The sequence below is a fragment of the Oncorhynchus kisutch genome, linkage group LG14 (assembly GCF_002021735.2).
Source record: "Oncorhynchus kisutch isolate 150728-3 linkage group LG14, Okis_V2, whole genome shotgun sequence".
NCBI classification, from domain to species: domain Eukaryota; kingdom Metazoa; phylum Chordata; class Actinopteri; order Salmoniformes; family Salmonidae; genus Oncorhynchus; species Oncorhynchus kisutch.
The window spans coordinates 262,840-288,332 of NC_034187.2; the positions used below are offsets into that span (position 1 = coordinate 262,840).

General features: G+C 46.6%; 1 protein-coding gene across 4 annotated transcripts in view; it reads left to right on the forward strand.

The window, feature by feature from the left end:
• The window catches only part of letm1 (leucine zipper-EF-hand containing transmembrane protein 1), a 33,545-nt gene extending 15,717 nt beyond the window's left edge, over positions 1–17,828 (forward strand). For 2 of the 4 annotated variants that reach the window (XM_031787617.1, XM_031787616.1), the window contains exons 4-13: positions 1,333–1,476; positions 2,678–2,815; positions 3,173–3,376; positions 4,086–4,205; positions 4,507–4,638; positions 5,436–5,669; positions 7,152–7,286; positions 7,844–8,037; positions 11,879–12,035; positions 12,155–17,828. In XM_031787617.1, the coding sequence (XP_031643477.1) occupies positions 1,333–1,476; positions 2,678–2,815; positions 3,173–3,376; positions 4,086–4,205; positions 4,507–4,638; positions 5,436–5,669; positions 7,152–7,286; positions 7,844–8,037; positions 11,879–12,035; positions 12,155–12,295 (1,599 nt within the window). In that variant the 3' untranslated portion in view covers positions 12,296–17,828. The remainder of the gene's footprint in view (positions 1–1,332; positions 1,477–2,677; positions 2,816–3,172; positions 3,377–4,085; positions 4,206–4,506; positions 4,639–5,435; positions 5,670–7,151; positions 7,287–7,843; positions 8,038–11,878; positions 12,036–12,154) is intronic. The other 2 variants (XM_031787619.1, XM_031787618.1) reach the window with 1 other exon arrangement.
• The last annotated feature ends 7,665 nt before the right edge of the window (positions 17,829–25,493 follow it).

Sequence of the window (25,493 nt, forward strand, 5' to 3'; positions counted from 1 at the left end):
TCCCACTACCACCACCACCATGCTGACCCCAAACCATCCCACTACCACCACCATGCTGACCCCAAACCATCCCACTACCACCACCACGCTGACCCCAAACCATCCCACTACCACCACCACGCTGACCCCAAACCATCCCACTACCACCACCACGCTGACCCCAATCCATCCCACTACCACCACCACGCTGACCCCAAACCATCCCACTACCACCACCACGCTGACCCCAAACCATCCCACTACCACCACCACGCTGACCCCAAACCATCCCACTACCACCACCACGCTGACCCCAAACCATCCCACTACCACCACCACCATGCTGACCCCAAACCATCCCACTACCACCACCACCATGCTGACCCCAAACCATCCCACTACCACCACCACCATGCTGACCCCAAACCATCCCACTACCACCACCACCATGCTGACCCCAAACCATCCCACTACCACCACCACCATGCTGACCCCAAACCATCCCACTACCACCACCATGCTGACCCCAAACCATCCCACTACCACCACCATGCTGACCCCAAACCATCCCACTACCACCACCATGCTGACCCCAAACCATCCCACTACCACCACCATGCTGACCCCAAACCATCCCACTACCACCACCACCATGCTGACCCCAAACCATCCCACTACCACCACCATGCTGACCCCAAACCATCCCACTACCACCACCACCATGCTGACCCCAAACCATCCCACTACCACCACCACGCTGACCCCAAACCATCCCACCACCACCACCACGCTGACCCCAAACCATCCCACCACCACCACCACGCTGACCCCAAACCATCCCACCACCACGCTGACCCCAAACCATCCCACCACCACGCTGACCCCAAACCATCCCACCACCACGCTGACCCCAAACCATCCCACCACCACGCTGACCCCAAACCATCCCACCACCACCACCATGCTTGACCGTTGGTATGAGGTTCTTACTCTGGAAGGCAGTGTTTCATCAGGCATAATGGGACCCATGTCGTGCAAAAAGTGGTAATTTTGAATCATCATTCTTCCAAGAGTCTTGATGATAATCCAGGTGCAATTTGGCAAACTGGAGTCGTATTTTTGCAGATGGATCCCGGTTACTGGTGTTCATCCCTAGCGCTGTAACTCTGCCACTTTCCTCTGCTGATGTGGCAGGCTGCTATTGGTGGACATATCTAGCTTAAACTGATGGATTTTTGTTGGAGTATTGTGATGTTTTAACATTTTTCCAGACCGCAGGAAGAGTAACGTGGATCCATAATAAATAAATACAGAAACTGCTTTTAACTAAATAATGTCTATTTTCCTCCTCAGTTCCTAAGAACTTGTGCCGATGTCTTTCGACTCCTTCCCTTCCTGGTGTTCATCATTGTGCCATTCATGGAGTTCCTGCTTCCTGTGGCACTGAAGCTCTTCCCCAACATGCTGCCCTCAACCTTTGAGACGCAGTCCAAGAAGGTAGGACCTCCTCCTTAACCCTTATCTTAAAGGAACGTTCTGGATTTTAACAATTTCTCAATCGTTGTTCAGGTCACGTTAAAGAACATGTAGGAAACGGCTTCCAAATGAGTTCCATGTATGGTTATTCTCCCTCAGCGACGGATTTGGGGGTGATCACGTGTTTTTAAAAAGCTACAACAAACTTTAGGGAGGAGTGAGGTCGATTTCCTGCTCTCTGCTTGGCCCACCTCATGGGGAATTTAAGAAAGTGGGCCTTCCTAGTTAAACAGCCATGAGACTGTAGTTCGTTGTCAGAGAATCATTGTGTGTAGAATGGCTGCTTCAAGCGATGACCCTGCCCCCCCCCCCCCCCCCCCCCCCAGAATCCAATTTATCCACAGTATAAATGTTCATTTCCGGAACACTGACCTCACTGCATTCAGAAAGTATCCACACCCCTGGACCTTTCTCCCACATTTGGTTGTTACAGCCTTTTTAAACATCAATTAAATGTAGATGTTGTGTCACTGGCCTACACACAATCCGCCATAATGCCAAAGTGGAATTATATTTTTTACAAATGAATTGACACAAGACATTTCAGCTTTTCATGTTCAAGTATTCAACCCCTTGGTTATGTCAAGCCTAAATAAGTTCAGGAGTAAAAATGTGCTTAACAAGTCACATAATAAGTTGCATGGACTCAGTGTGCAATAATAGTGTTGAACATGATTTCTGAATGACTACCTGATCTCTGTACCCCACGTATACAATTATCTGTAAGGACCCTCAGTCCAGCAGGGAATTTCAAACAGATTCAAAGACCAGGGAGGTTTTCCAATGCCTCACAAAGAAGGGCAGCTATTGGTAGATGGGTAAACATTTTAAAAGCAGACATTGAATATCCCTTTGAGCAGGGTGAAGTTATTAATTACACTTTGGATGGTGTATCAATACACCCAGTCACTACAAAGATGGAGCTAAAGATATACCCGAGCCCAGGTGTGTCCCATTTCACTGACAACCCTCCCGGCTCCGCCCACCAACATCCTATTAAGGAAAAGAAGAGCAAAGAGAGAATTCGTCAAGACAAAGTGGGAGGGTCGTCACACCAGCCATAGCCTTCTTTAGGTTCCTCGCCACATCTCTGATCTCCCCTTTAATCTAGCCCTGCCGCTGACCTTAGCCCTCCCTGATCTAATGTGTGTGCTTGTTCCAGGAGGAGAGGCTGAAGACGGAGCTGCGTGTGAAGCTGGAGATGGCTAAATTCCTCCAGGACACTGTAGAGGAGATCGCTCTGAGGAACAAGGTTGCCAAGGGAAACGTCACTGAGGAGTTCTCTACCTTCTTTCAGAAGGTACCATCCATCTATCGCTACAGTCAAAGCGCCTCTGTCCCCCGTCTCCATAAAATCTGTCTCCCTGTCTGTCTCTGCCCCCCTGTCTTGATCTCTGTCCCCCCCTGTCTTGATCTCTGTCCCCCCCTGTCTCGGTCTCTGTCCCCCCCTGTCTCGGTCTCTGTCCCCCCCTGTCTCGGTCTCTGTCCCCCCCTGTCTCGGTCTCTGTCCCCCCCGGTCTCGGTCTCTGTCCCCCCCGGTCTCGGTCTCTGTCCCCCCCTGTCTCCCTATCTCTGTCCCCCCCCCTGTCTCTGTTTCCAAATTTCTCCCTAACCTTCTCTGCCCCCTCCCCCTGTGTCTCGGTCTCTTCCCCTTTAGATCCGTGACTCAGGGGAGCGTCCCAGTAATGAGCAGATCATCAGGTTCTCTAAGCTGTTTGAGGATGAGTTGACTCTGGACAACCTGACTCGTCCTCAGCTGGTTGCTCTGTGTCGTCTGTTGGAGCTACAGTCTATAGGAACCAACAACTTCCTTCGCTTTCAACTCATCATGAAGCTACGAGCCATCCGCGCTGACGACAAGGTCTGTAACCCCTGACCTTTAACCCCTAACCCTTTCAACTCCTCATGAAGCTGTGAGCCATCCGTGCTGACGGCAAGGTCTGTAACCCCTGACCTTTAACCCCTGACCTTTCACCCCTAACCCTTTCAACTCATCATGAAGCTATGAGCCATCCTCTCTGACGGCAAGATTTGTAACCCCTGACCTTTAACCCCTAAGCCTTCCAACGTATACTTTTTATTGAACCTTTATTTAACTAGGCAAGTCAAAAAATAAGTGTCTGTGTGATCATGAAGCTACGAGCCATCCGTAATCTCTGACCCCTGACCTCAACCTACGACCTTGGGCTCCCGAGTGGCGCAGCGGTTTAAGGCACTGCATCTAAGTGCTAGAAGCGTCACTACAGACCCTGGCTCGATTCCAGGCCGTATCACAACTGGCTGTGATTGGGAGTCCCATAGGGCGACGCACAATTGGCCCAGAGTTAGTTAGTTGGCTGGGGTAGGCCATCATTGTAAAATAAGAGTTTGTTCTTAACCGACTTGCCTAGTTAAATAAAGGTTAAATATAAATGAAAAGTAAAATGTGAGCTATCTGTGGTGACAACAAGGTCAGACATTAGACACCCTGACCTTTTTAACCCTAATCACTCACCTGAATGAAGAACATAAATAATCTGTCGTCCGTGTTGAATCAATACTACTGAATACTGTTCTGTCTGTCAGTACAGTTGATAGCTGAAGAGGGGGTGGACACTCTGAGTGTGAATGAGCTCCAGGCAGCCTGTCGAGTCAGAGGGATGAGAGCTCTGGGAGTCACAGAGGAGAGGCTGAGAGAACAGCTCCAGCAGGTAAAAAACACCCATATTATTATTATTATTATTATTATTATTATTATTATTATATATTAACATATCAGTGTCCTAATGGTGGAGAGACTGAGACAGCCTACATTAAACCTACTAAACACTTTAACCAGAAGACTTCTTCACTGTGATTTAGATGTAACCTGGTAAACCACAAGACTTCTTCTTCACTGTGATTAGATGTAACCTGGTAAACCACAAGACTTCTTCTTCACTGTGATTAGATGTAACCTGGGGTCGTGAGTTGGTGAGTAGTAAGGTGTATGTGTGTGTTCCTCTTCTCCAGTGGTTGGAGCTGCACCTGAACCAGCACATCCCCACCTCACTCCTCCTCCTCTCCAGAGCCATGTTCCTCCCGGATACTCTCTCTCCTGCAGACCAGCTCAAGACCACCCTGCAGAATCTGCCTGACATAGTGGTATGTATGAGTATAGTTCCACCTGGAAATACTGGTACAAACTATTTTATAGGGTTGGTATACTACTGTGGAATCAAGGTGTAGCGCCCTCCATTTCAGAGTCCCGGGGTTAGAGTCCCGGGGTTAGAGTCCCGGGGTTAGAGTCCCGGGGTTAGAGTCCCGGGGTTAGAGTCCCGGGGTTAGAGTCCCGGGGTTAGAGTCCCGGGGTTAGAGTCCCGGGGTTAGAGTCCCGGGGTTAGAGTCCCGGGGTTAGAGTCCCGGGGTTAGAGTCCCGGGGTTAGAGTCCCGGGTTAGAGTCCCGGGGTTAGAGTCCCGGGGTTAGAGTCCCGGGGTTAGAGTCCCGGGGTTAGAGTCCCGGGGTTAGAGTCCCGGGGTTAGAGTCCCGGGGTTAGAGTCCCGGGGTTAGAGTCCCGGGGTTAGAGTCCCGGGGTTAGAGTCCCGGGGTTAGAGTCCCGGGGTTAGAGTCCCGGGGTTAGAGTCCCGGGGTTAGAGTCCCGGGGTTAGAGTCCCGGGGTTAGAGTCCCGGGGTTAGAGTCCCGGGGTTAGAGTCCCGGGGTTAGAGTCCCGGGGTTAGAGTCCCGGGGTTAGAGTCCCGGGGTTAGAGTCCCGGGGTTAGAGTCCCGGGGTTAGAGTCCCGGGGTTAGAGTCCCGGGGTTAGAGTCCCGGGGTTAGAGTCCCGGGGTTAGAGTCCCGGGGTTAGAGTCCCGGGGTTAGAGTCCCGGGGTTAGAGTCCCGGGGTTAGAGTCCCGGGGTCAGTTAGAGGTTTATATGACTTGGTGGTGTCTCTCTCTCTCCAGGCTAAGGAGGCCCAGGTTAAGGTGGCTGAGATGGAGCTTTCCCAGGTGGACAACAAGACCAAGCTGGAAGCCACGCTGCAGGAGGAGGCAGCGATACGTCAGGATAACAAGGACCGAGAGATGGAGAGGCTGGCGGACGCAGCAGAGAGGACAGAATACCCCCTCACTAGTGTGGACATGGCTGTACACTCAGAGACACTACGAGACACAGCGCCTGTCCTAGAGGGCATCAAGGTAACGCACAGACACCTGTCCTAGAGGGCATCAAGGTAACACACCTGCACCTGTCCTAGAGGGCGTCAGGGTAACGCACCTGCACCTGTCCTAGAGGGCGTCAGGGTAACGCGCAGGCACCTGTCCTAGAGGGCGTCAGGGTAACGCGCAGGCACCTGTCCTAGAGGGCGTCAGGGTAACGCGCAGGCACCTGTCCTAGAGGGCGTCAGGGTAACGCGCAGGCACCTGTCCTAGAGGGCGTCAGGGTAACGCGCAGGCACCTGTCCTAGAGGGCGTCAGGGTAACGCGCAGGGTCCTGTCCTAGAGGGCGTCAGGGTAACGCGCAGGCACCTGTCCTAGAGGGCGTCAGGGTAACGCGCAGGCACCTGTCCTAGAGGGCGTCAGGGTAACGCGCAGGCACCTGTCCTAGAGGGCGTCAGGGTAACGCGCAGGCACCTGTCCTAGAGGGCGTCAGGGTAACGCGCAGGCACCTGTCCTAGAGGGCGTCGGGGTAACGCGCAGGCACCTGTCCTAGAGGGCGTCGGGGTAACGCGCAGGCACCTGTCCTAGAGGGCGTCGGGGTAACGCGCAGGCACCTGTCCTAGAGGGCGTCGGGGTAACGCGCAGGCACCTGTCCTAGAGGGCGTCGGGGTAACGCGCAGGCACCTGTCCTAGAGGGCGTCGGGGTAACGCGCAGGCACCTGTCCTAGAGGGCGTCGGGGTAACGCGCAGGCACCTGTCCTAGAGGGCGTCGGGGTAACGCGCAGGCACCTGTCCTAGAGGGCGTCGGGGTAACGCGCAGGCACCTGTCCTAGAGGGCGTCGGGGTAACGCGCAGGCAGGCACCTGTCCTAGAGGGCGTCGGGGTAACGCGCAGGCAGGCACCTGTCCTAGAGGGCGTCGGGGTAACGCGCAGGCAGGCACCTGTCCTAGAGGGCGTCGGGGTAACGCGCAGGCAGGCACCTGTCCTAGAGGGCGTCGGGGTAACGCGCAGGCAGGCACCTGTCCTAGAGGGCGTCATGACGCCTAGAGGGCGTCGGGGTAACGCGCAGGCAGGCACCTGTCCTAGAGGGCGTCATGACGCCTAGAGGGCGTCGGGGTAACGCGCAGGCAGGCACCTGTCCTAGAGGGCGTCATGACGCCTAGAGGGCGTCGGGGTAACGCGCAGGCAGGCACCTGTCCTAGAGGGCGTCATGACGCCTAGAGGGCGTCGGGGTAACGCGCAGGCAGGCACCTGTCCTAGAGGGCGTCATGACGCCTAGAGGGCGTCAGGGTAACGCGCAGGCAGGCACCTGTCCTAGAGGGCGTCATGACGCCTAGAGGGCGTCAGGGTAACGCGCAGGCAGGCACCTGTCCTAGAGGGCGTCATGACGCCTAGAGGGCGTCAGGGTAACGCGCAGGCAGGCACCTGTCCTAGAGGGCGTCAGGGTAACGCACAGGCACGTGTCCTATATATTGTCCTGTACCAAACTAATAATAATCTAGTATATATTGTCCCCTACAGGGAGAGGAGATCACTAAGGAAGAGATAGACATGTTGAGTGATGCATGTACCCAGCTGAAGGAACAGAAGAAGTTACTCACTCTGGAAAAGGAGGAGCTAGAGGACCTGAAAGATGACGTGCAGGAGTACAGCGAGGTAAGGTGGGATCTCATCACTACTGACGGGGGGGTCGGGTGGGATCTCATCACTACTGACGGGGGGGTCGGGTGGGATCTCATCACTACTGACGGGGGGTCGGGTGGGATCTCATCACTACTGACGGGGGGGTCGGGTGGGATCTCATCACTACTGACGGGGGGGGGGGGTCGGGTGGGATCTCATCACTACTGACGGGGGGGGTCGGGTGAGATCTCATCACTACTGACGGGGGGGGTCGGGTGGGATCTCATCACTACTGACGGGGGGGGTCGGGTGGGATCTCATCACTACTGACGGGGGGGGTCGGGTGGGATCTCATCACTACTGACGGGGGGGGTCGGGTGGGATCTCATCACTACTGACGGGGGGGGTCGGGTGGGATCTCATCACTACTGACGGGGGGGGTCGGGTGGGATCTCATCACTACTGACGGGGGGGGTCGGGTGGGATCTCATCACTACTGATGGGGGGGTCGGGTGGGATCTCATCACTACTGATGGGGGGGTCGGGTGGGATCTCATCACTACTGACGGGGGATGTGTGTTTTTGTCCAGGACTTAAAGGAGATAAAGAAGGAGTTATCTAAGACTGGCCAGGAGAAGGCCGTGCAGGAGAGTAAGGCCTCTCAGCGGCTCTCTAAGAGGGTCAACAGGATGATCAGTAGGATAGGCAAGATCATCACAGAGCTGGAGCAGGACAAGGTGGTCCTCGACGGACAGATGGACAGACCATCCACTCCTCCTATTGGGTAAGAAATCAGCAGTGTCGTCATAGAACCACTCTGTTCGATCAGACTGGAACAGGATATGGACGTCATGTGACCGGTGTTAACGTATAGTTAGGTAGCATTTGGAGTAATGGATTAGGAGTCTTATTCACATGCTGAAATGTGTTCGCTCTCGCTAAAAACACATGCCTCCAAAGAAATATCACTTAATATGCCTTCAACAAAAACTAGGCTAGTTTGAAAATTGGAGAATGTTCATTTGACATTTGATGGAGAGTGGTTGTTGACAGTTTGTCTGGGTGACAGGGTTGTTGACGGTGTGTCAGATTATTGCAATCCACTTTAACAGAACATGCAAGTCGAAGATGCAACAATGTGTAAAGCAATGAGTCTGATACAACAGATCAGAACCTTTAGTTTAAAATGTTGGTAAACTATTTTTTCTTCATAGTATAAATGCAGCAATACGCACAAGGCAGTAGGATACACGCCACACTGTTGTCAAAAGCCAGCGGTTTCATGTGAAGGGGATGACAATATCAGTTAGAAATTTAGAAAGAGGGTAGATCTAATATGCAACAACTAGCATGAAATGCTCATAGCCTGGTTCCTCTCTAGGTTTCTTCCTATGTTTTGGCCTTTCTAGGGAGTTTTTCCTAGCCACCGTGCTTCTACACCTGTTTGGGGTTTTAGGCTGGATTTCTGTACAGCACTTTGAGATATCAGCTGATGTAAGAAGGGCTATATAAATACATTTGATTTCATATGACTAGGATTATCATTAACTAACACGGGATGCTAATATGACTAGGATTATCATCAACTAGCATGAGATGCTAATATGACTAGGGATATCATCAACTAGCATGGGTTGCTAATATGACTAGGATTATCATCAACTAGCATGAGATGCTAATATGATGCCTTGTGTGCCCTGTGTCGTTTTCATTTTGTTTGTACAGCTTGCTTTGCCCATTGTGTCCAGTCACTCTGGTTCACACTGACCGTGTGCAATGCCATAATCATCCAATCTTTCTCCTTCTCTGTCGCGGATGCCATAGTTGCCCATAGTTTGAAGATGTAATCCGGAGACAGAAGTTTTATACTACAGCCTTGTTTTCTTTTCCACTCCCTCTGCATTTGTAATCAATCGGCAGAATTCTATTTATCTCCTTATCATACTCTGCTTCCACCAGGCATTCTACTGATTTCAAAACATGGTCAACTTCTTCCGCGACAACAACGCTATTGATCGTCGTTTCTTCCCAATCGCTGTCATCGGAAGATGGTTCAATGAAAACGCTTTTACCTAAGTCAGGGAATTCAGGGCAGCATTGTTGTTGAGAGCAGTAGCATCACTTTGCATTCTCCACGGTTAACGTTACATCTTTCAAAAAAGCTGCGGTAGCAAGTATCCACACTTACTGAGAACAGCTCATGTTATAGACAGAAGTATGTTACATGGCAGACCAATCCGAACTCATGTCTCGCTATGTCCATCCATTATCTCAGCCAATCATGGCTAGCGGGAAAGTTCCTGTCTAAACCAACCATGCTCGTAACTTAACAATTGTATTCGTATTTACATATGACATACAAGTTTGTTATTAAGGCACTTGAAAGTTCACATGTCCCAGAAGGCATTTCTGCAACAAACAAACAAAAAGTTAATATGCCTCTCCTGTGAAGTAGTGACGTCCATCATACGCCTACCTTACTGAAACGAGTCACAAATAAGTTACATAACGAATATACACACACCAATTTAATTCTGTTCAATTATGCAAATGAACCTAGAGACTAATAAGCATGACAGGTCAAATGTATTTACATCGATGACGAGACTAAATAATAATGTTCCCTTACCGTTATCGGCTTTCCTAAAAACAAAAATAGCGTCCAAATGCCGTCTAATACCGGCTACCTGAAACCCTGCTTAGTGGCACAGTTTACTGTTCCATCTGAGCAGGGCTCTCTGCCCTCAGCAGTTGTGCCTGGTTCAATCTGATGGAACAGGTCCATTCATTTCACTGGGGTGGGGCTTTATACTTTAAAAAAATGTAACCTTTATTTTACTAGGCAAGTCAGTTAAGAACAAATTCTTATTTTCAATGATGGCCTAGGAACAGTGGGTTAACTGCCTGTTCAGGGGCAGAAGGACAGATTTGTACCTTGTCAGCTCGGGGATTTGAACTTGCAACCTTCCGGTTCCTAGTCCAATGCTCTAACCACTAGGCTACCCTGCCGCCCCAATACTGAACTCTTCATAATAGCAGCTCCTGTGACAGCATGGGCAGCGCCATTAAGGGCTGTCTCCATTTTAAAATGGTGTATTTCCTTTAAGGAGAAGCATGGGGTCTTTTAGTACGTCTCTGTTCTTTGACCTTTTAAAGTCATTCTTCATTTGAAATGACAAACATGCATCATCACTATGTTGTTATTGATGGTGTCTGTTCTAATGTAGACTTCCTGAGAAGCCAGTCTGGGTTAGAGTTAAACCTAACCCTTATTTAAACAAGCAGACAGACTAACAATAGTTTTACCATTCTGACACTGAGGCCTTCCCAAAACAATCAAAACAAGAAACCTTTTTTTTTTCTAGGATCAGATGCTAACACATTTAAATTGTTCTTACTATTCCGATTATTCATTGAGAAATATGGAGTTGCTAAAAGTTAAGCTAAATGTTGGTAAAAGCTGCGACCTCATTTATCTGCGGCTTGTCAGACGTTAACAATGTGTTGGAGTTTCAACCATTTAGTCCATCAAACTACACTGGAAAGGCTTCATTTGCAATGACACCCGCCCCTTGAAGAGCGACCCGCAAATCTTCTCCCCAAATAATATGGATCTTTTTTTTTTTAGCTCTGGTAAAATGTTTTAGTTTTGAACAGTTTGGGCTACAGAGGAGTGGTTTTCTGTATTGTAAAGGTGCAACCATGGACACGAAGCCACTCTGTTTGTTTCTAGAGCAGAGGCCGTGGTATAGCTAAGCCCAGAGCCATATATTAAGAAATAAATGACTAAACCCTATCAGACTTAGTTGTGCTAACTGTTTTTATAGACAAAAGTAAAATGATACAAATGACTTTGCTGTTGATGCGCACCCCTCAGGTGATACATGTAACAACAGCCTGAGCACACTGGACTGGAACCAACTATACAGATGGAACTATGTGTAACCATTGAATGTGTTATCTGACCAACTCTAGTGCTCCCAAGTCAACTTTACATGTTTAAAAGTGAGGGTTCAAAAAATTTGTCAAGATTAGGAAAAGTTTTGCAGCACACCTGAGTTCCTCAAGCAGCACACCTCAAATTACATTTTACTGGTCACATACACATGTTTAGCAGATGTTATTGTGGGTGTAGTGAAATGCTTGTGTTTCTAGCTCCAACATTGCAGTAAAGTCTAACAATTTCACAACAATACACACCAATCTAAAGTAAAGGAATGGAATGTGTGCTGCACCGGTTGAGAACCACTAGTATAGTCCATATGTCATTTAAACTGTTTCTATATAGTGACTATCATAATACACCTCAACATTATTTATTAAGGGTACTGCTTTTTTTATTCACAATAATGATAACTCTCATTTGCTAAATTAAAGATCAATCATTTTCTAGATATGATTTTTCGCAAAAGATGCAATTCCTAGGAAAGGCTTTTTAATATTTTTTTCATTTGAGCTTGTTCTTCATTGCACTTCACTGATAAAATATTCCCTAAAATGTCATGTGATTTGATCTGATTGGTGTGCTCTGATCTGGGACTTTTGATCCTGCATGGCAACAGCGTTGGCTCCTCCTCCCCCACCATGTGACCTGTGTGAGCCAGTAACATGCCTCCTGTATGTAGCCTTCTGTTTACCTTTAGGGAGAACCTGATCAGTATCAACGAGCTCATCACTGTCATGAGGCAGATCCAGAACATTCCAGAGCACAAGCTGCAGAGCATCGCTGACGCTCTCGATGACAACAAGGACGGGAAGATTGACATTGACGATGTCATCAAGGTATGTGTTGGGACCTCTGGCTGTGTCTTCTCAGCCAATCAGCTGAATGAAAGACAGACAGGTGGTGACAACAAATGAACGCTAACCCAATGTGTGTCTCGTTGTGTGTGTTATTCTAGTTGGTGGAGTTGATTGACAAGGAGGACATTGACATCAACACCAGCCAGGTAGCAGAAATCATGGTGATGCTGCAGAAGGAGGAGAAGCTGCAAGAGAAGGAGAAGGCCCAGAAGGAGCAGGCTGCTAAGTTAAATAACTAGCCCACAGAAGAGGCTCTGCTTGGGGGAGGAAACCGCCTCCGAGATGACGTAACTGGAGCTCATCTCTGGACCCCAGACCTCCGTATACCCTGACCAGTCGACCGGCACCATGAGCTACCACCCACCCACTCTAAACAGTTTCTTCCAATAGAATTAGAGGCTGACTTTTTGTTCAGAAATCTGTTTCAGAAAGGCTTTTGTGCCCTTATGAACATTATTTCAACTTATCCCAAAGTACCCAAAAATTATACTCAAACAACATGGTCTTAGAAACAAATGATGTTTCTGGGACCCAAGCTATCTATCTAATGGTAGTACTGGGACCCAAGCTATCTATCTAATGGTAGTACTTGGTTAGATATGCTTTATCTCAGCCATGTGTGAAACTCATTCCAGGGAGGGGCGAGTGTCTGGGTTTCCGCTCCACACTTGTACTATTTAATAAGGAACTCACCTCACCTGGGTGTCTAGGTCTTAATTGAAAGGAAAAACCAAAAACCAAAAACCTGCAGACACTCGACCTTACGTGGAATGAGTTTGACACCCCTGATCTAGGCCTTCAACAGGTACGTAATAAGGCCGAGGCAACAATGAATGATATAACAGGGTCTCCTATCTCACAGCTACAGTTTACAAAACATTAAGGACACCATCCTGATATGGCGTTCCACCCCCTTTAGCTCTCAGAACACCCTCAATTTGGCACGGCATGGACTCTACAAGGTGTCCAAAGCTTTCCACAGCGATGCTGGCTGTTGACTCCAATGCTTCCCACAATTGTGTCAATTCGTCTGCATGTCCTTTGGGTGGTGGACCAATCTTGATACACGTGTGAAACTCAGCAGCGTTGCGGTTCTTGACACAAACCACTGCTTCTGGCACCTACTACCATACCCCGTTCAACTGGCACCTACTACCATACCCTGTTCAAAGGCACCTACTACCATACCCCGTTCAAAGACACCTACTACCATACCCCGTTCAAAGGCACTTAAAGATTTTGTCTTGCCCATTCACCCTCTGAATGACATACACAAGGCTTAAAAGTCCTTCTTAAACCTGTCTCCTCCCCTTCATCTACACTGATTGAAGTGGATTTAACAAGTGACATCAATAAGGGATCATAGCTTTCACCTGGTCAGTCTGTCATGGAAAGAGTAGGTGTTCCTAATGTTTTGTACATTCAGTGTATATAGCCATACTTTACAACCTGTATAATGGCTCTGGTTTGAGATGAACCAGCTTGCCTTCTATTCATTCAACCATCAAAGGAATGATTCGTTCTTCAAGATCACTCCTCGACTTTGCACACTAAATCTCATTCATTTATTCCACTCAGCCCAATTTGCTTTTGATTGAACTTTATTTAATTTTTTTAGCTCCTGATGTTAATACGTGTTAACTGAGTTGTTGCTATTTATTGTGTTGAATGTAACATAAAGATGTAGGTAATGCATTCTAGAGGCTTTAGGGTTCGTCACCAAAGGGACCCCATTACTTATAGGATCCATAGGAGTTTATGACCTGTCAAAGTTCTACTGTAGACTATACCTGATGTTAGGAGAGACAGACCTGCCCGGTCTCTCTATTTGACCAGAACCTTATCATTTTCAAACCCATTCTAACTGACTAAAGAAGCAATCAAATGTAATGAAATCAATAATCGGTTGTGTTGAGCTGCATGGAGCACAGGGTGAGTCTGACCAATCAGCATCTTGGCCTTGAATAGAACCAGACATTACGGATACTGTCAAAGATGTATTGTTGTTTTTGATGAATATATAATATTCTGCCCACTTTGACTTGAGTACTTGACTTTGTCTGTTACTAAATCCACGGAGGTGTGTATAGAGTTAGTTTGGTTGAGTTGTATTGGACATCAGAAGGTATGTCTGTCTGATACATGTTGATTTCAGAACCTTCCTTATTTCTGAGCTCTAGGCAGAGAAGTGTAGGAGCCTGTTGCTGGTTCGGAGGGCTAGGGTGAGAAGTGTAGGAGCCTGTTGCTGGTTCGGAGGGCTAGGGTGAGAAGTGTAGGAGCCTGTTGCTGGTTCGGAGGGCTAGGGTGAGAAGTGTAGGAGCCTGTTGCTGGTTCGGAGGGCTAGGGTGAGAAGGATATTGAGATGTTACCTTTAATCCATTCCTGGAACACATTGGGGTTTGCTGTGACGCTGGAGGGTTGGCTGTCGTATATGATCAGCTCACACTAGGAATGGGCGATATCCATATTTTCATATCAGACCGTCCTCTTATCCCGGGATTTACAGTATTACCGGTTTAGTACACAAGTGGGCACCCAAAAAATCGCATTGGGCGTCTTATTAGTAGAATGCTAACAAAATTAGCACAAGTAATGGCATGGAGGCTGCTACCTAAATATGCTAACGAGCGCAGACAAAAATAAGTTAATTGCAAAGAAAGGCAGTCCAGCGCATAAAATTCTACGTATATAGGTAGGCACTACCGAATGTAATTTTTGGTGAGTTTTTACATTTACAAATGCATGTGAACGAGAGACATTGTGCAAATGAACAGTACTGACTCTGGAGCACGATGTCTACATGCTGTATTTGTGTGGAGTCTGGAGTCGCTAGGGCAACGGGCCTGCCTGCTCTGCTTAGAAGGTGGGGGTGGAGCAGACGAGAGGAGAAAAAATGAAAGGAAATCAAGAGAGGGCAGTGGCAGCTGTACAGAACTGATCCAAAGGGCTTTGACAACTTAATCATGGCAGAAAGCAAACACAATATGATGCCCCCCTTACCTTATTCATTTAGCCACATAGATAGCTAGCAAGTTAATTCAGCATTTTTCAATCAGGAAAAATAGAAAATGCATTAGAAATATCTTTGTGAGTGTTGTAAACACATTCCTAAAATGCTTCTTATTGTCATTTCTGCTCGGCATCAGACTAATTTTGTGCTTCAGTTGCACTTCTAAACTCATAATTCAGGACCAGGCCTTCTGTCGGCAGGCAGCGCTCTGACTGATACCGTCTATCGGCAGGCAGCGCTCTGACTGATACCGTCTATCGGCAGGCAGCGCTCTGACTGATACCGTCTATCGGCAGGCAGCGCTCTGACTGATACCGTCTATCGGCAGGCAGCGCTCTGACTGATACCGTCTATCGGCAGGCAGCGCTCTGACTGATACCGTCTATCGGCAGGCAGCGCTCTGACTGATACCGTCTATCGGCAGGCAGCGCTCTGACTGATACCGTCTATCGGCAGGCAGCGCTCTGACTGATACCGTCTATCGGCAGGCAGCGCTCTGACTGATACCGTCTATCGGCAGGCAGCGCTCTGACTGATACCGTCTATCGGCAGGCAGCGCTCTGACTGATACCGTCTATCGGCAGGCTGCGCTCTGACTGATACCGTCTATCGGCAGGCTGCGCTCTACTTTTCTCGGTGTAGCCAGACTATTTTTCTCCTGTTGAATGTAAGACATTAGGAAATGTAGCTGCCTACATTCTTCCTATGGTAGGCCTAAACATTAGAAATGTTGGCCATGCATCGTTTTCGCAAGAAATACCTTGCTTTTCATTGTAGGTTCATTTACTTTTGTGGCTGTCAGACATATCATTACACTTCTGTTGTCATCTGATGAAAATTAAGCTATTTTCGGCCTGATGTGTTGCACAAATGTATTTTCTGTGAAGGAAAACTATAGTTGCACGGTCCTGATCACTATATTGAAGCAAAAAAGACTTTGGATATAAAACGTGACCCCTGTCAATACACAGCTGGACTCACCTGCTCCCACTTTCTCATGTTGTGCTGTTTACAAACAAACAGGTGACTGGGTCAGCTGTTCTGGGGGACTATGGTAAGCTTCATAATGTAAAATGTGTGAGTTGAAATGAAGAATGCAATCTGCTTTATCTCTTAATGTATTGCACAAGTTGACTACAGTTATTTAATTTAAAACAATCTACAAATATTAAAATGTATTGGAAATACTTCAAAGAAATAGTTTCAGATATGATATATACGGTATACCGCCAAAGCCTAGTTCAGGAGGAGTCTTCAACCACTAGTGAAGAGGAGTCTTCAACCACTTGAGGACAGAGGAAGGTGTAGAGGAGTCAATTGCACACAAGGTCCAACCAAAATTTGACTTGTGCTTTTAACCCAACTCCTCTGGAAGAAACACATTCTATATACAGGTATTGGAGAGGTGCAGGGGCTACACTGTGCGTCCAGGGAGCTGTTGTTGTGTGGGGTTAAGTGCCTTGCTCAAGGGCACAATGGCATGTAGTGGTAGGATTTGATACCAGCAACCTTCCAGTTGACTTCCCGACAGATTCTTCTGGTCGGTCCGTTATTGAAACTGGCAACCATCCGGCTGCTGGCTGGCCTCTAACCGCAAGGGGGAAATTATTTCATGGAGTTTGTAATTGCACTATAGTCTATTAGTCTAATAATCAAATCCATGTTTGTTGTCCATGTGGACTCAGGGTGTATCTGACTGTGTACCCTGGTTCTGCGATACTAGAGAAGACAATAGTTGAAGCAATAAGTCATTCATAGTTTTTATTGGAGAAAAGTTAAGTGTACAATGTGCTTTTTTTGAGAGAGAGAGCGTACATTGTAATAGCTAATTCATCATCTGATGAAATGCTATTTTAGTGGATAGTGTTTCAGATTGGGATTATTTTTAAAATTGAAGTCATCTGCACATCTAGAGGCTGGTGGGCATCATGTTAGGGTGAGTAACTATCCAGCCTGACTGGCAGCATGTTAGGGTGAGTAACTATCCAGCCTGACTGGCAGCATGTTAGGGTGAGTAACTATCCAGCCTGACTGGCAGCATGTTAGGGTGAGTAACTATCCATCCTGACTGGCAGCATGTTAGGGTGAGTAACTGTCCATCCTGACTGGCAGCAAGTTAGGGTGAGTAACTATCCATCCTGACTGGCAGCATGTTAGGGTGAGTAACTATCCATCCTGACTGGCAGCATGTTAGGGTGAGTAACTGTCCATCCTGACTGGCAGCAGGCTAGCAGTAACCTATAAGTTGTATAGCATCAGATTGGCAGTATGATGGAGGAGGACCGGGACAACAGACAGAACTGACTCCAATCTAAGTTCTAGAAGAGAATTCTGTAATAGTTCTATTGAAGTCTGTTCTACAAGGCTAGTTACTAGAGCTCAGTTCGTATCATATATGATATTATGCACTGCTATTGTTTTATGTTTTTAATGACCATCGCACCAAACTCTGGTTAGAGGATTCAATTAGGTTTGAGAGGCAAGACATTGCAGTATAATGACATTCACTACTTAAAATGTTAATGAAAATAAATTCAATGTTCTTAATAACCTGTGCTTATATTGAAGATATTGTATAATTCTGTTTATTTAATCAGACTGAAAAGTTGAATAACATTTTGAACATGATTCAGATGACTTGGTAGCAATAGTTTACTTCAACATTAGTCCAAATCTGAGCTTTTTTGTCATAAATCAAATCTTTATGTAAATAATTAACTTTTACATAAAATGTGTTTGAATAAACTTTGGTTGATCCTGAATGATTGTGTTTATTTTTTATTTCTCATGCAAGCGTCATGGAATGATCATTCACAATGCTTATACAATAACCCTAACCACCTCTACCCCCCCCCCCCCCAACCATAACCTTAACCTCCAACCATAACCTTAACCTCCAACCATAACCTTAACCACCCCAACCTTAACCCCTATCCCTCCTGCCTTACCAGCAGTTGTGGAAAAATAACTCAATTGTCTTACTTGAGGAAAGTAGAGATACTGTCCATTAATAGAACAGGACTCCAGTAGACATAAAGACACTGTCCATTAATAGAACAGGACTCCAGTAAAGGTGAAAGTCACCCAGTAAAATACTACTTGAGTAAAATTCTAAAAGTATAGCTTTAAATATACTTAATTATCAAAAGTAAAGGTATAAATCATTTCATATTCCTTGTATTAAGCAAACCAGACGGCACCATTGACATCATTTTTAAAATTATTTTACTTTTTATTTTTAGATAGCCAGGGGCACACACTAACACTCGGACATCCATTTACAAAGGATTAAGGATGACCAGGAAGGTTTCATAAGTGGGTGAATTGGACCATTTTCCTGTCCTGCTAAGCAACGCATTCAAAATGTAATGAGTACTTTTGGGTGTCAGGGAAAAGGTCTGGAGTAAAAAGTACATTTTTCATTAGAAATGTAGTGAAGTAAATGTTGTAAATAGTAAATAATAAATAGTAAAGTACAGAACCCATTAGGAAAGGGGGTGGGCCGCTACATAATGTTAACCATGCTGTATAATCTACATAATGTTAACCATGCTGTATAATCTACATAATGTTAACCATGCTGTATAATCTACATAATGTTAACCATGCTGTATAATCTACATAATGTTAACCATGCTGTATAATCTACATAATGTTAACCATGCTGTATAATCTACATAATGTTAACCATGCTGTATAATCTACATAATGTTAACCATGCTGTATAATCTACATAATGTTAACCATGCTGTATATTATTCTACATGTTAACCATGCTGTATAATCTACATAATGTTAACCATGCTGTATAATCTACATAATGTTAACCATGCTGTATAATCTACATAATGTTAACCATGCTGTATAATCTACATAATGTTAACCATGCTGTATAATCTACATAATGTTAACCATGCTGTATAATCTACATAATGTTAACCATGCTGTATAATCTACATAATGTTAACCATGCTGTATAAACTATACTCTGATATTGGTTGCTGGATTCCTGATAATGCATTGTTCCAATTGTTTCATTCCCCCTCTTCCCCCCTTTAACTATTCCCCAGGTCATTTCAGTAAATGAGAATGGGTTCTTAGTCATCTTAACTGCTAAAATAATTGTTATCATTGTTCCATCTCATGACCTGGATAATATAACTGTATCCTGGTCCTATATGGTTCAGTTGGTATTGCATGGTGCTTGCACGGCCATGGTTCAATTCCCCGGACCACCCATACATAAAATGTATGCACGCATAACTGTAAGTCACTTTGGATAAAAGCGTCTGCTAAATGACTTATTATTATTAGATCATAACTGGTCTGCTCTATATCTATAATATCTCCACTGAGGTCCATTTCATAGTTGGCTTCATTACCTGTGAAACCATACAGGTTTCTGTCTGTCTCTCCTTTTCCTCCCTGTTTTCGTCCATATGTATCAAAGTTGTCGGAGTAGGAGTACCGTTTTAGGATCTATATTGCCTTTCAGATCACACTTAATAAGTTGTTATGGACAGGAGGGACCTGAGCTACTCTGAGACCTTTGATATGAACAAGCCCCTCTGTATTCATATGCTCTGTACAGTGATGCTTACAGCTCCACCTTCAAACAAAAGACTGAATGTCTTGTTCTGCTCTGTACAGTGATGCTTACAGCTCCACCTTCAAACAAAAAGACTGAATGTCTTGTTCTGCTCTGTACAGTGATGCTTACAGCTCCACCTTCAAACAAAAGACTGAATGTCTTGTTCTGCTCTGTACAGTGATGCTTACAGCTCCACCTTCAAACAAAAAGACTGAATGTTTTGTTCTGCTCTGAAATGTCTTGATGCTTACTGTTGGCTTTACGATGCAATAAAACAACTAACACAACCTTATCCTGTGTGTTTAATTCTTCCCCATAAAACTCCCTTTCTGGGGCTTGATTCAATCCGTAACGCTGAAGATCTGCGTTAATTGCACGATTGAAATGTAAACATAATTTCCGTTTGAGCTGAAATATGCAGCATTTACCATGAATGCAGTTTCCGCAAATGCAGGAACATGACCTTTTTAAAGAGCAACTGAAAACGGACTGTGGCATTTATATAAATCAGAAACATTTATTCTGGTGTCTAAATGGTTTTCAAAGTGGAAATAGGATCACAAAGTCAGTCTCGTCTAAAACGTAGTTTGGAACCTCAGTGCTTTGTAACGTCCCTCTGTTTAGATTATGTTTATAGTAACTGAGGTCTGGGGTTCGAATACTTTAGTTTACCTTCAGTCAGAAGGATGCTGGTATTACATGGTTCACATGGCATCCCACTGTCTGGCTACTGTAAAACATGGAACTGGAATCCTCAATCCTTCACTCATGCTGCCAAACATACCCTCGTAAAACTGACCATCCTACCGATCCTCGACTTCGGCGATGTCATTTATAACATAGCCTCCAACATTCTACTCAACAAATTGGATGCAGTCTATCACAGTGCCATCCGTTTTGTCACCAAAGCCCCATACACTACCCACCACTGCGACCTGCACGCTCTCGTTGGCTGCCCCTCGCTTCATACTCATCGCCAAACCCACTGGCTCCAGGTCATCTACAAGTCTCTGCTAGGTAAAGCCCCTTATCTCATCTCACTGGTCACCATAGCAGCACCCACCCGTAGCACGCGCTCCAGCAGGTATGTCTCACTGGTCACCCCCAAAGCCTATTCCTCCTTTGGTCGTCTTTTCTTCCAGTTCTCTGCTGCCAATGACTGGAACGAACTGCAAAAATCACTGAAGCTGGAGACTCATATCTCCCTCACTAGCTTTAAGCACCAGCTGTCAGAGCAGCTCACATACAGCACATAGCCCATCTGTAAATAGCCCATCCAACTACCTCATCCCCATACTGTATTTATTTATTTATTTATCTTTTTCCTTTGCACCCCAGTATCTCTACTTGCACATTGTTCTTCTGCACAGCTACCATTCCAGTATTAATACTAAATTGCAATTACTTCATCTCCATGGCCTATTTATTGCCTTACATCCCGTATCCTACCTCATTTGTACACACTGTATATCGACTTGTTTCTACTGTATTATTGACTGTAAGTTTGTTTATTCCATGTGTAACTCTGTGTTGTTGTATGTGTCAAACTGCTTTGCTTTATCTTGGCCAGGTCTCAGTTGTAAATGAGAACTTGTTCTCAACTAGCCTACCTGGTTAAATAAAGGTGAAATAAAAAACAATTTTAAAAAATCCCAAAGTACCAATATACAGACTGGATAATGGCATACCACTCCCACTGTCTGGCTACTGTAAAACATGGTACTGGAATCCCACAGTACCAATATACAGACTGGATAATGGCATACCACTCCCACTGTCTGGCTACTGTAAAACATGGTACTGGAATCCTACAGTACCAATATACAGACTGGATTCCAAGATGGCGTAGCAGTAAGTCGTCCTGTCCTGTCGTGTCCCTGTATTTATCGTTTCTTTTTCGTTTTTTTACATATTTTTACATATTTTCTCCACATATCTCTTTGAAAACATTTTGCTAAACCCTAAGCTTCCAAATACTCTCCTGCAACCCGACTCACCCAATGTAGCTATTTTTCCTAAATTCCTAAAGTATTTATATTTACTTCGGGACCCCTCAACTGAAGCTAGCCAGCTAACCAGCGGGTATGCTAGCGGTCTTCAGCTAACCGGTCATCAGCTAACCTGTAGTTCGGAAAGCTCTCTACTGTTCGTAAAACGCGACTCTAACCAGAGCATAACGGACCTATTTATTTTTCATCCCCGGATTCCCACCGCAAACGGAACATCTTTCAGCTGGATTTTTCAGCAACTAGCTATCTAGCTAAACCGCAACCCCGGATTACTCCTGGCTAGCGTTTCCACCCACTTAGCTTGAAGCTAGCCCGGCCGTAGCACCTGTGCTACCACCGTAGCATACTCCTGAGCTACAATACCCGGGCCCACGACCGGTCTATCGATGTCATCGCATGAAGAGGAATAAACAGACTCACCCCATCGCGACGTCCCCCAAAGGCTAACTCTCTAGCCCTCACTATCTCCCTGCTTGCTAATTCGGCCTGCTAACTGCTAGCTTGTCCACCTCCAGTCCGCTAACTGCTACCATGTCTAGCCCGGGCCTACAAACTGTTAGCTTGTTAGCACAGGCCTGCTAACTGCCTGAATCGCCGCGTCCCAAACGCTCACCGGACCCATATTTACTTTCTCTCTTTTGACTTTTAATTTGTTTATACCTTCCGGAAACCTGCCTCACCCAATGTGATACGGAATCGCTATTATTTTTTTATTTTTAGAACACACTCAAGAACCTCCAGAAGCTAACCAGCTAACTAGCTACAAGCTATTTAGTCATTGTTAGTTTTTTTTTACCTGGATAACACTCGCCAGTCCAGCTTCCCTGCCCCATCCACCGCTGCCCCCTGGACACTGATCTCTTGGCTACATAGCTGATGCACGCTGGACTGTCCATTAATCACGGTACTCCATTCTGCTTGTTAGTTTTATCTGTTGGCCCCGTTGCCTAGTCTACGCCATTTGACCTGCTGTTGTTGTGCTAGCTGATTAGCTGTTGTCTCACCTACTGTTTTAGCTAGCTTTCCCAATTCAACACCTGTGATTACTGCATGCCTCGCTGTATGTTTCTCTCAAATGTCAATATGCCTTGTATACTGTTGTTCAGGTTAGTTATCATTGTTTTAGTTCACAATGGAGCCCCTAGTTCCACTCTTCATGCCCCTGATAACTCCTTTGTCCCACCTCCCACACATGCGGTGACCTCACCCATTACTACCAGCATGTCCAGAGATACAACCTCTCTCATCAACACCCAGTGCCTGGGCTTACCTCCGCTGTACCCGCACCCCACCATACCCCTGTCTGCGCATTATGCCCTGAATATATTCTACCATGCCCAGAAACCTGCTCCTCTTATTCTCTGTCCCCAACGCTCTAGGCGACCAGTTTTGATAGCCTTTAGCCGCACCCTCATACTACTCCTTCTCTGTTCCGCGGGTGATGTGGAGGTAAACCCAGGCCCTGCATGTCCCCAGGCACCCTCATTTGTTGACTTCTGTGATCGAAAAAGCCTTGGTTTCATGCATGTCAACATCAGAATCCTCCTCCCTAAGTTTGTTTTACTCACTGCTTTAGCACACTCTGCTAACCCGGATGTCCTTGCTGTGTCTGAATCCTGGCTCAGGAAGGCCACCAAAAATTCAGAGATTTCCATACCCAACTATAACATCTTCCGTCAAGATAGAACTGCCAAAGGGGGAGGAGTTGCAGTTTACTGCAGAGATAGCCTGCAAAGTAATGTCATACTTTCCAGGTCCATACCCAAACAGTTCGAACTACTAATTTTGAAAATTACTCTCTCCAGAAATAAGTCTCTCACGGTTGCCGCCTGCTACCGACCCCCCTCAGCTCCCAGCTGTGCCCTGGACACCATTTGTGAATTGATCGCCCCCCATCTAGCTTCAGAGTTTGTTCTGTTAGGTGACCTAAACTGGGATATGCTTAACACCCCGCCAGTCCTACAATCTAAGCTAGATGCCCTCAATCTCACACAAATCATCAAGGAACCCACCAGGTACAACCCTAACTCTGTAAACAAGGGCACCCTCATAGACGTCATCCTGACCAACTGGCCCTCCAAATACACCTCCGCTGTCTTCAACCAGGATCTCAGCGATCACTGCCTCATTGCCTGTATCCGCTACGGAGCCGCAGTCAAATGACCACCCCTCATCACTGTCAAACGCTCCCTAAAACACTTCTGTAAGCAGGCCTTTCTAATCGACCTGGCCCGGGTATCCTGGAAGGACATTGACCTCATCCCGTCAGTTGAGGATGCCTGGTCATTCTTTAAAAGCAACTTCCTCACCATTTTAGATAAGCATGCTCCGTTCAAAAAATGCAGAACTAAGAACAGATACAGCCCTTGGTTCACCCCAGACCTGACTGCCCTCGACCAGCACAAAAACATCCTGTGGCGGACTGCAATAGCATCGAATAGTCCCCGTGATATGCAACTGTTCAGGGAAGTCCGGAACCAATACACGCAGTCAGTCAGGAAAGCTAAGGCCAGCTTCTTCAGGCAGAAGTTTGCATCCTGTAGCTCCAACTCCAAAAAGTTCTGGGACACCGTGAAGTCCATGGAGAACAAGAGCACCTCCTCCCTGCTGCCCACTGCACTGAGGCTAGGTAACACGGTCACCACTGATAAATCCATGATTATCGAAAACTTCAATAAGCATTTCTCAACGGCTGGCCATGCCTTCCGCCTGGCTACTTCAACCTCGGCCAACAGCTCCGCCCCCCCCCGCAGCTCCTCGCCCAAGCCTCTCCAGGTTCTCCTTTAACCAAATCCAGATAGCAGATGTTCTGAAAGAGCTGCAAAACCTGGACCCGTACAAATCAGCTGGGCTTGACAATCTGGACCCTCTATTTCTGAAACTATCTGCCACCATTGTCGCAACCCCTATTACCAGCCTGTTCAACCTCTCTTTCATATCGTCTGAGATCCCCAAGGATTGGAAAGCTGCCGCAGTCATCCCCCTCTTCAAAGGGGGAGACACCCTGGACCCAAACTGTTACAGACCTATATCCATCCTGCCCTGCCTATCTAAGGTCTTCGAAAGCCAAGTCAACAAACAGGTCACTGACCATCTCGAATCCCACCGTACCTTCTCCGCTGTGCAATCTGGTTTCCGAGCCGGTCATGGGTGCACCTCAGCCACACTCAAGGTACTCAACGATATCATAACCGCCATCGATAAAAGACAGTACTGTGCAGCCGTCTTTATCGACCTTGCCAAGGCTTTCGACTCTGTCAATCACCATATTCTTATCGGCAGACTCAGGAGCCTCGGTTTTTCGGGTGACTGCCTTGCCTGGTTCACCAATTACTTTGCAGACAGAGTTCAGTGCGTCAAATCGGAGGGCATGCTGTCTGGTCCTCTGGCAGTCTCTATGGGGGTGCCACAGGGTTCAATTCTCGGGCCGACTCTTTTCTCTGTGTATATCAATGATGTTGCTCTTGCTGCGGGCGATTCCCTGATCCACCTCTACGCAGACGACACCATTCTATATACTTTCGGCCCGTCTTTGGACACTGTGCTATCTAACCTCCAAACAAGCTTCAATGCCATACAACACTCCTTCCGTGGCCTCCAACTGCTCTTAAACGCTAGTAAAACCAAATGCATGCTTTTCAACCGGTCGCTGCCTGCACCCGCATGCCCGACTAGCATCACCACCCTGGATGGTTCCGACCTAGAATATGTGGACGTCTATAAGTACCTAGTTGTCTGGCTTCCAACACTCTACTCAGCAAACTGGATGCAGTTTATCACAGTGCCATCCGTTTTGTCACTAAAGCACCTTATACCACCCACCACTG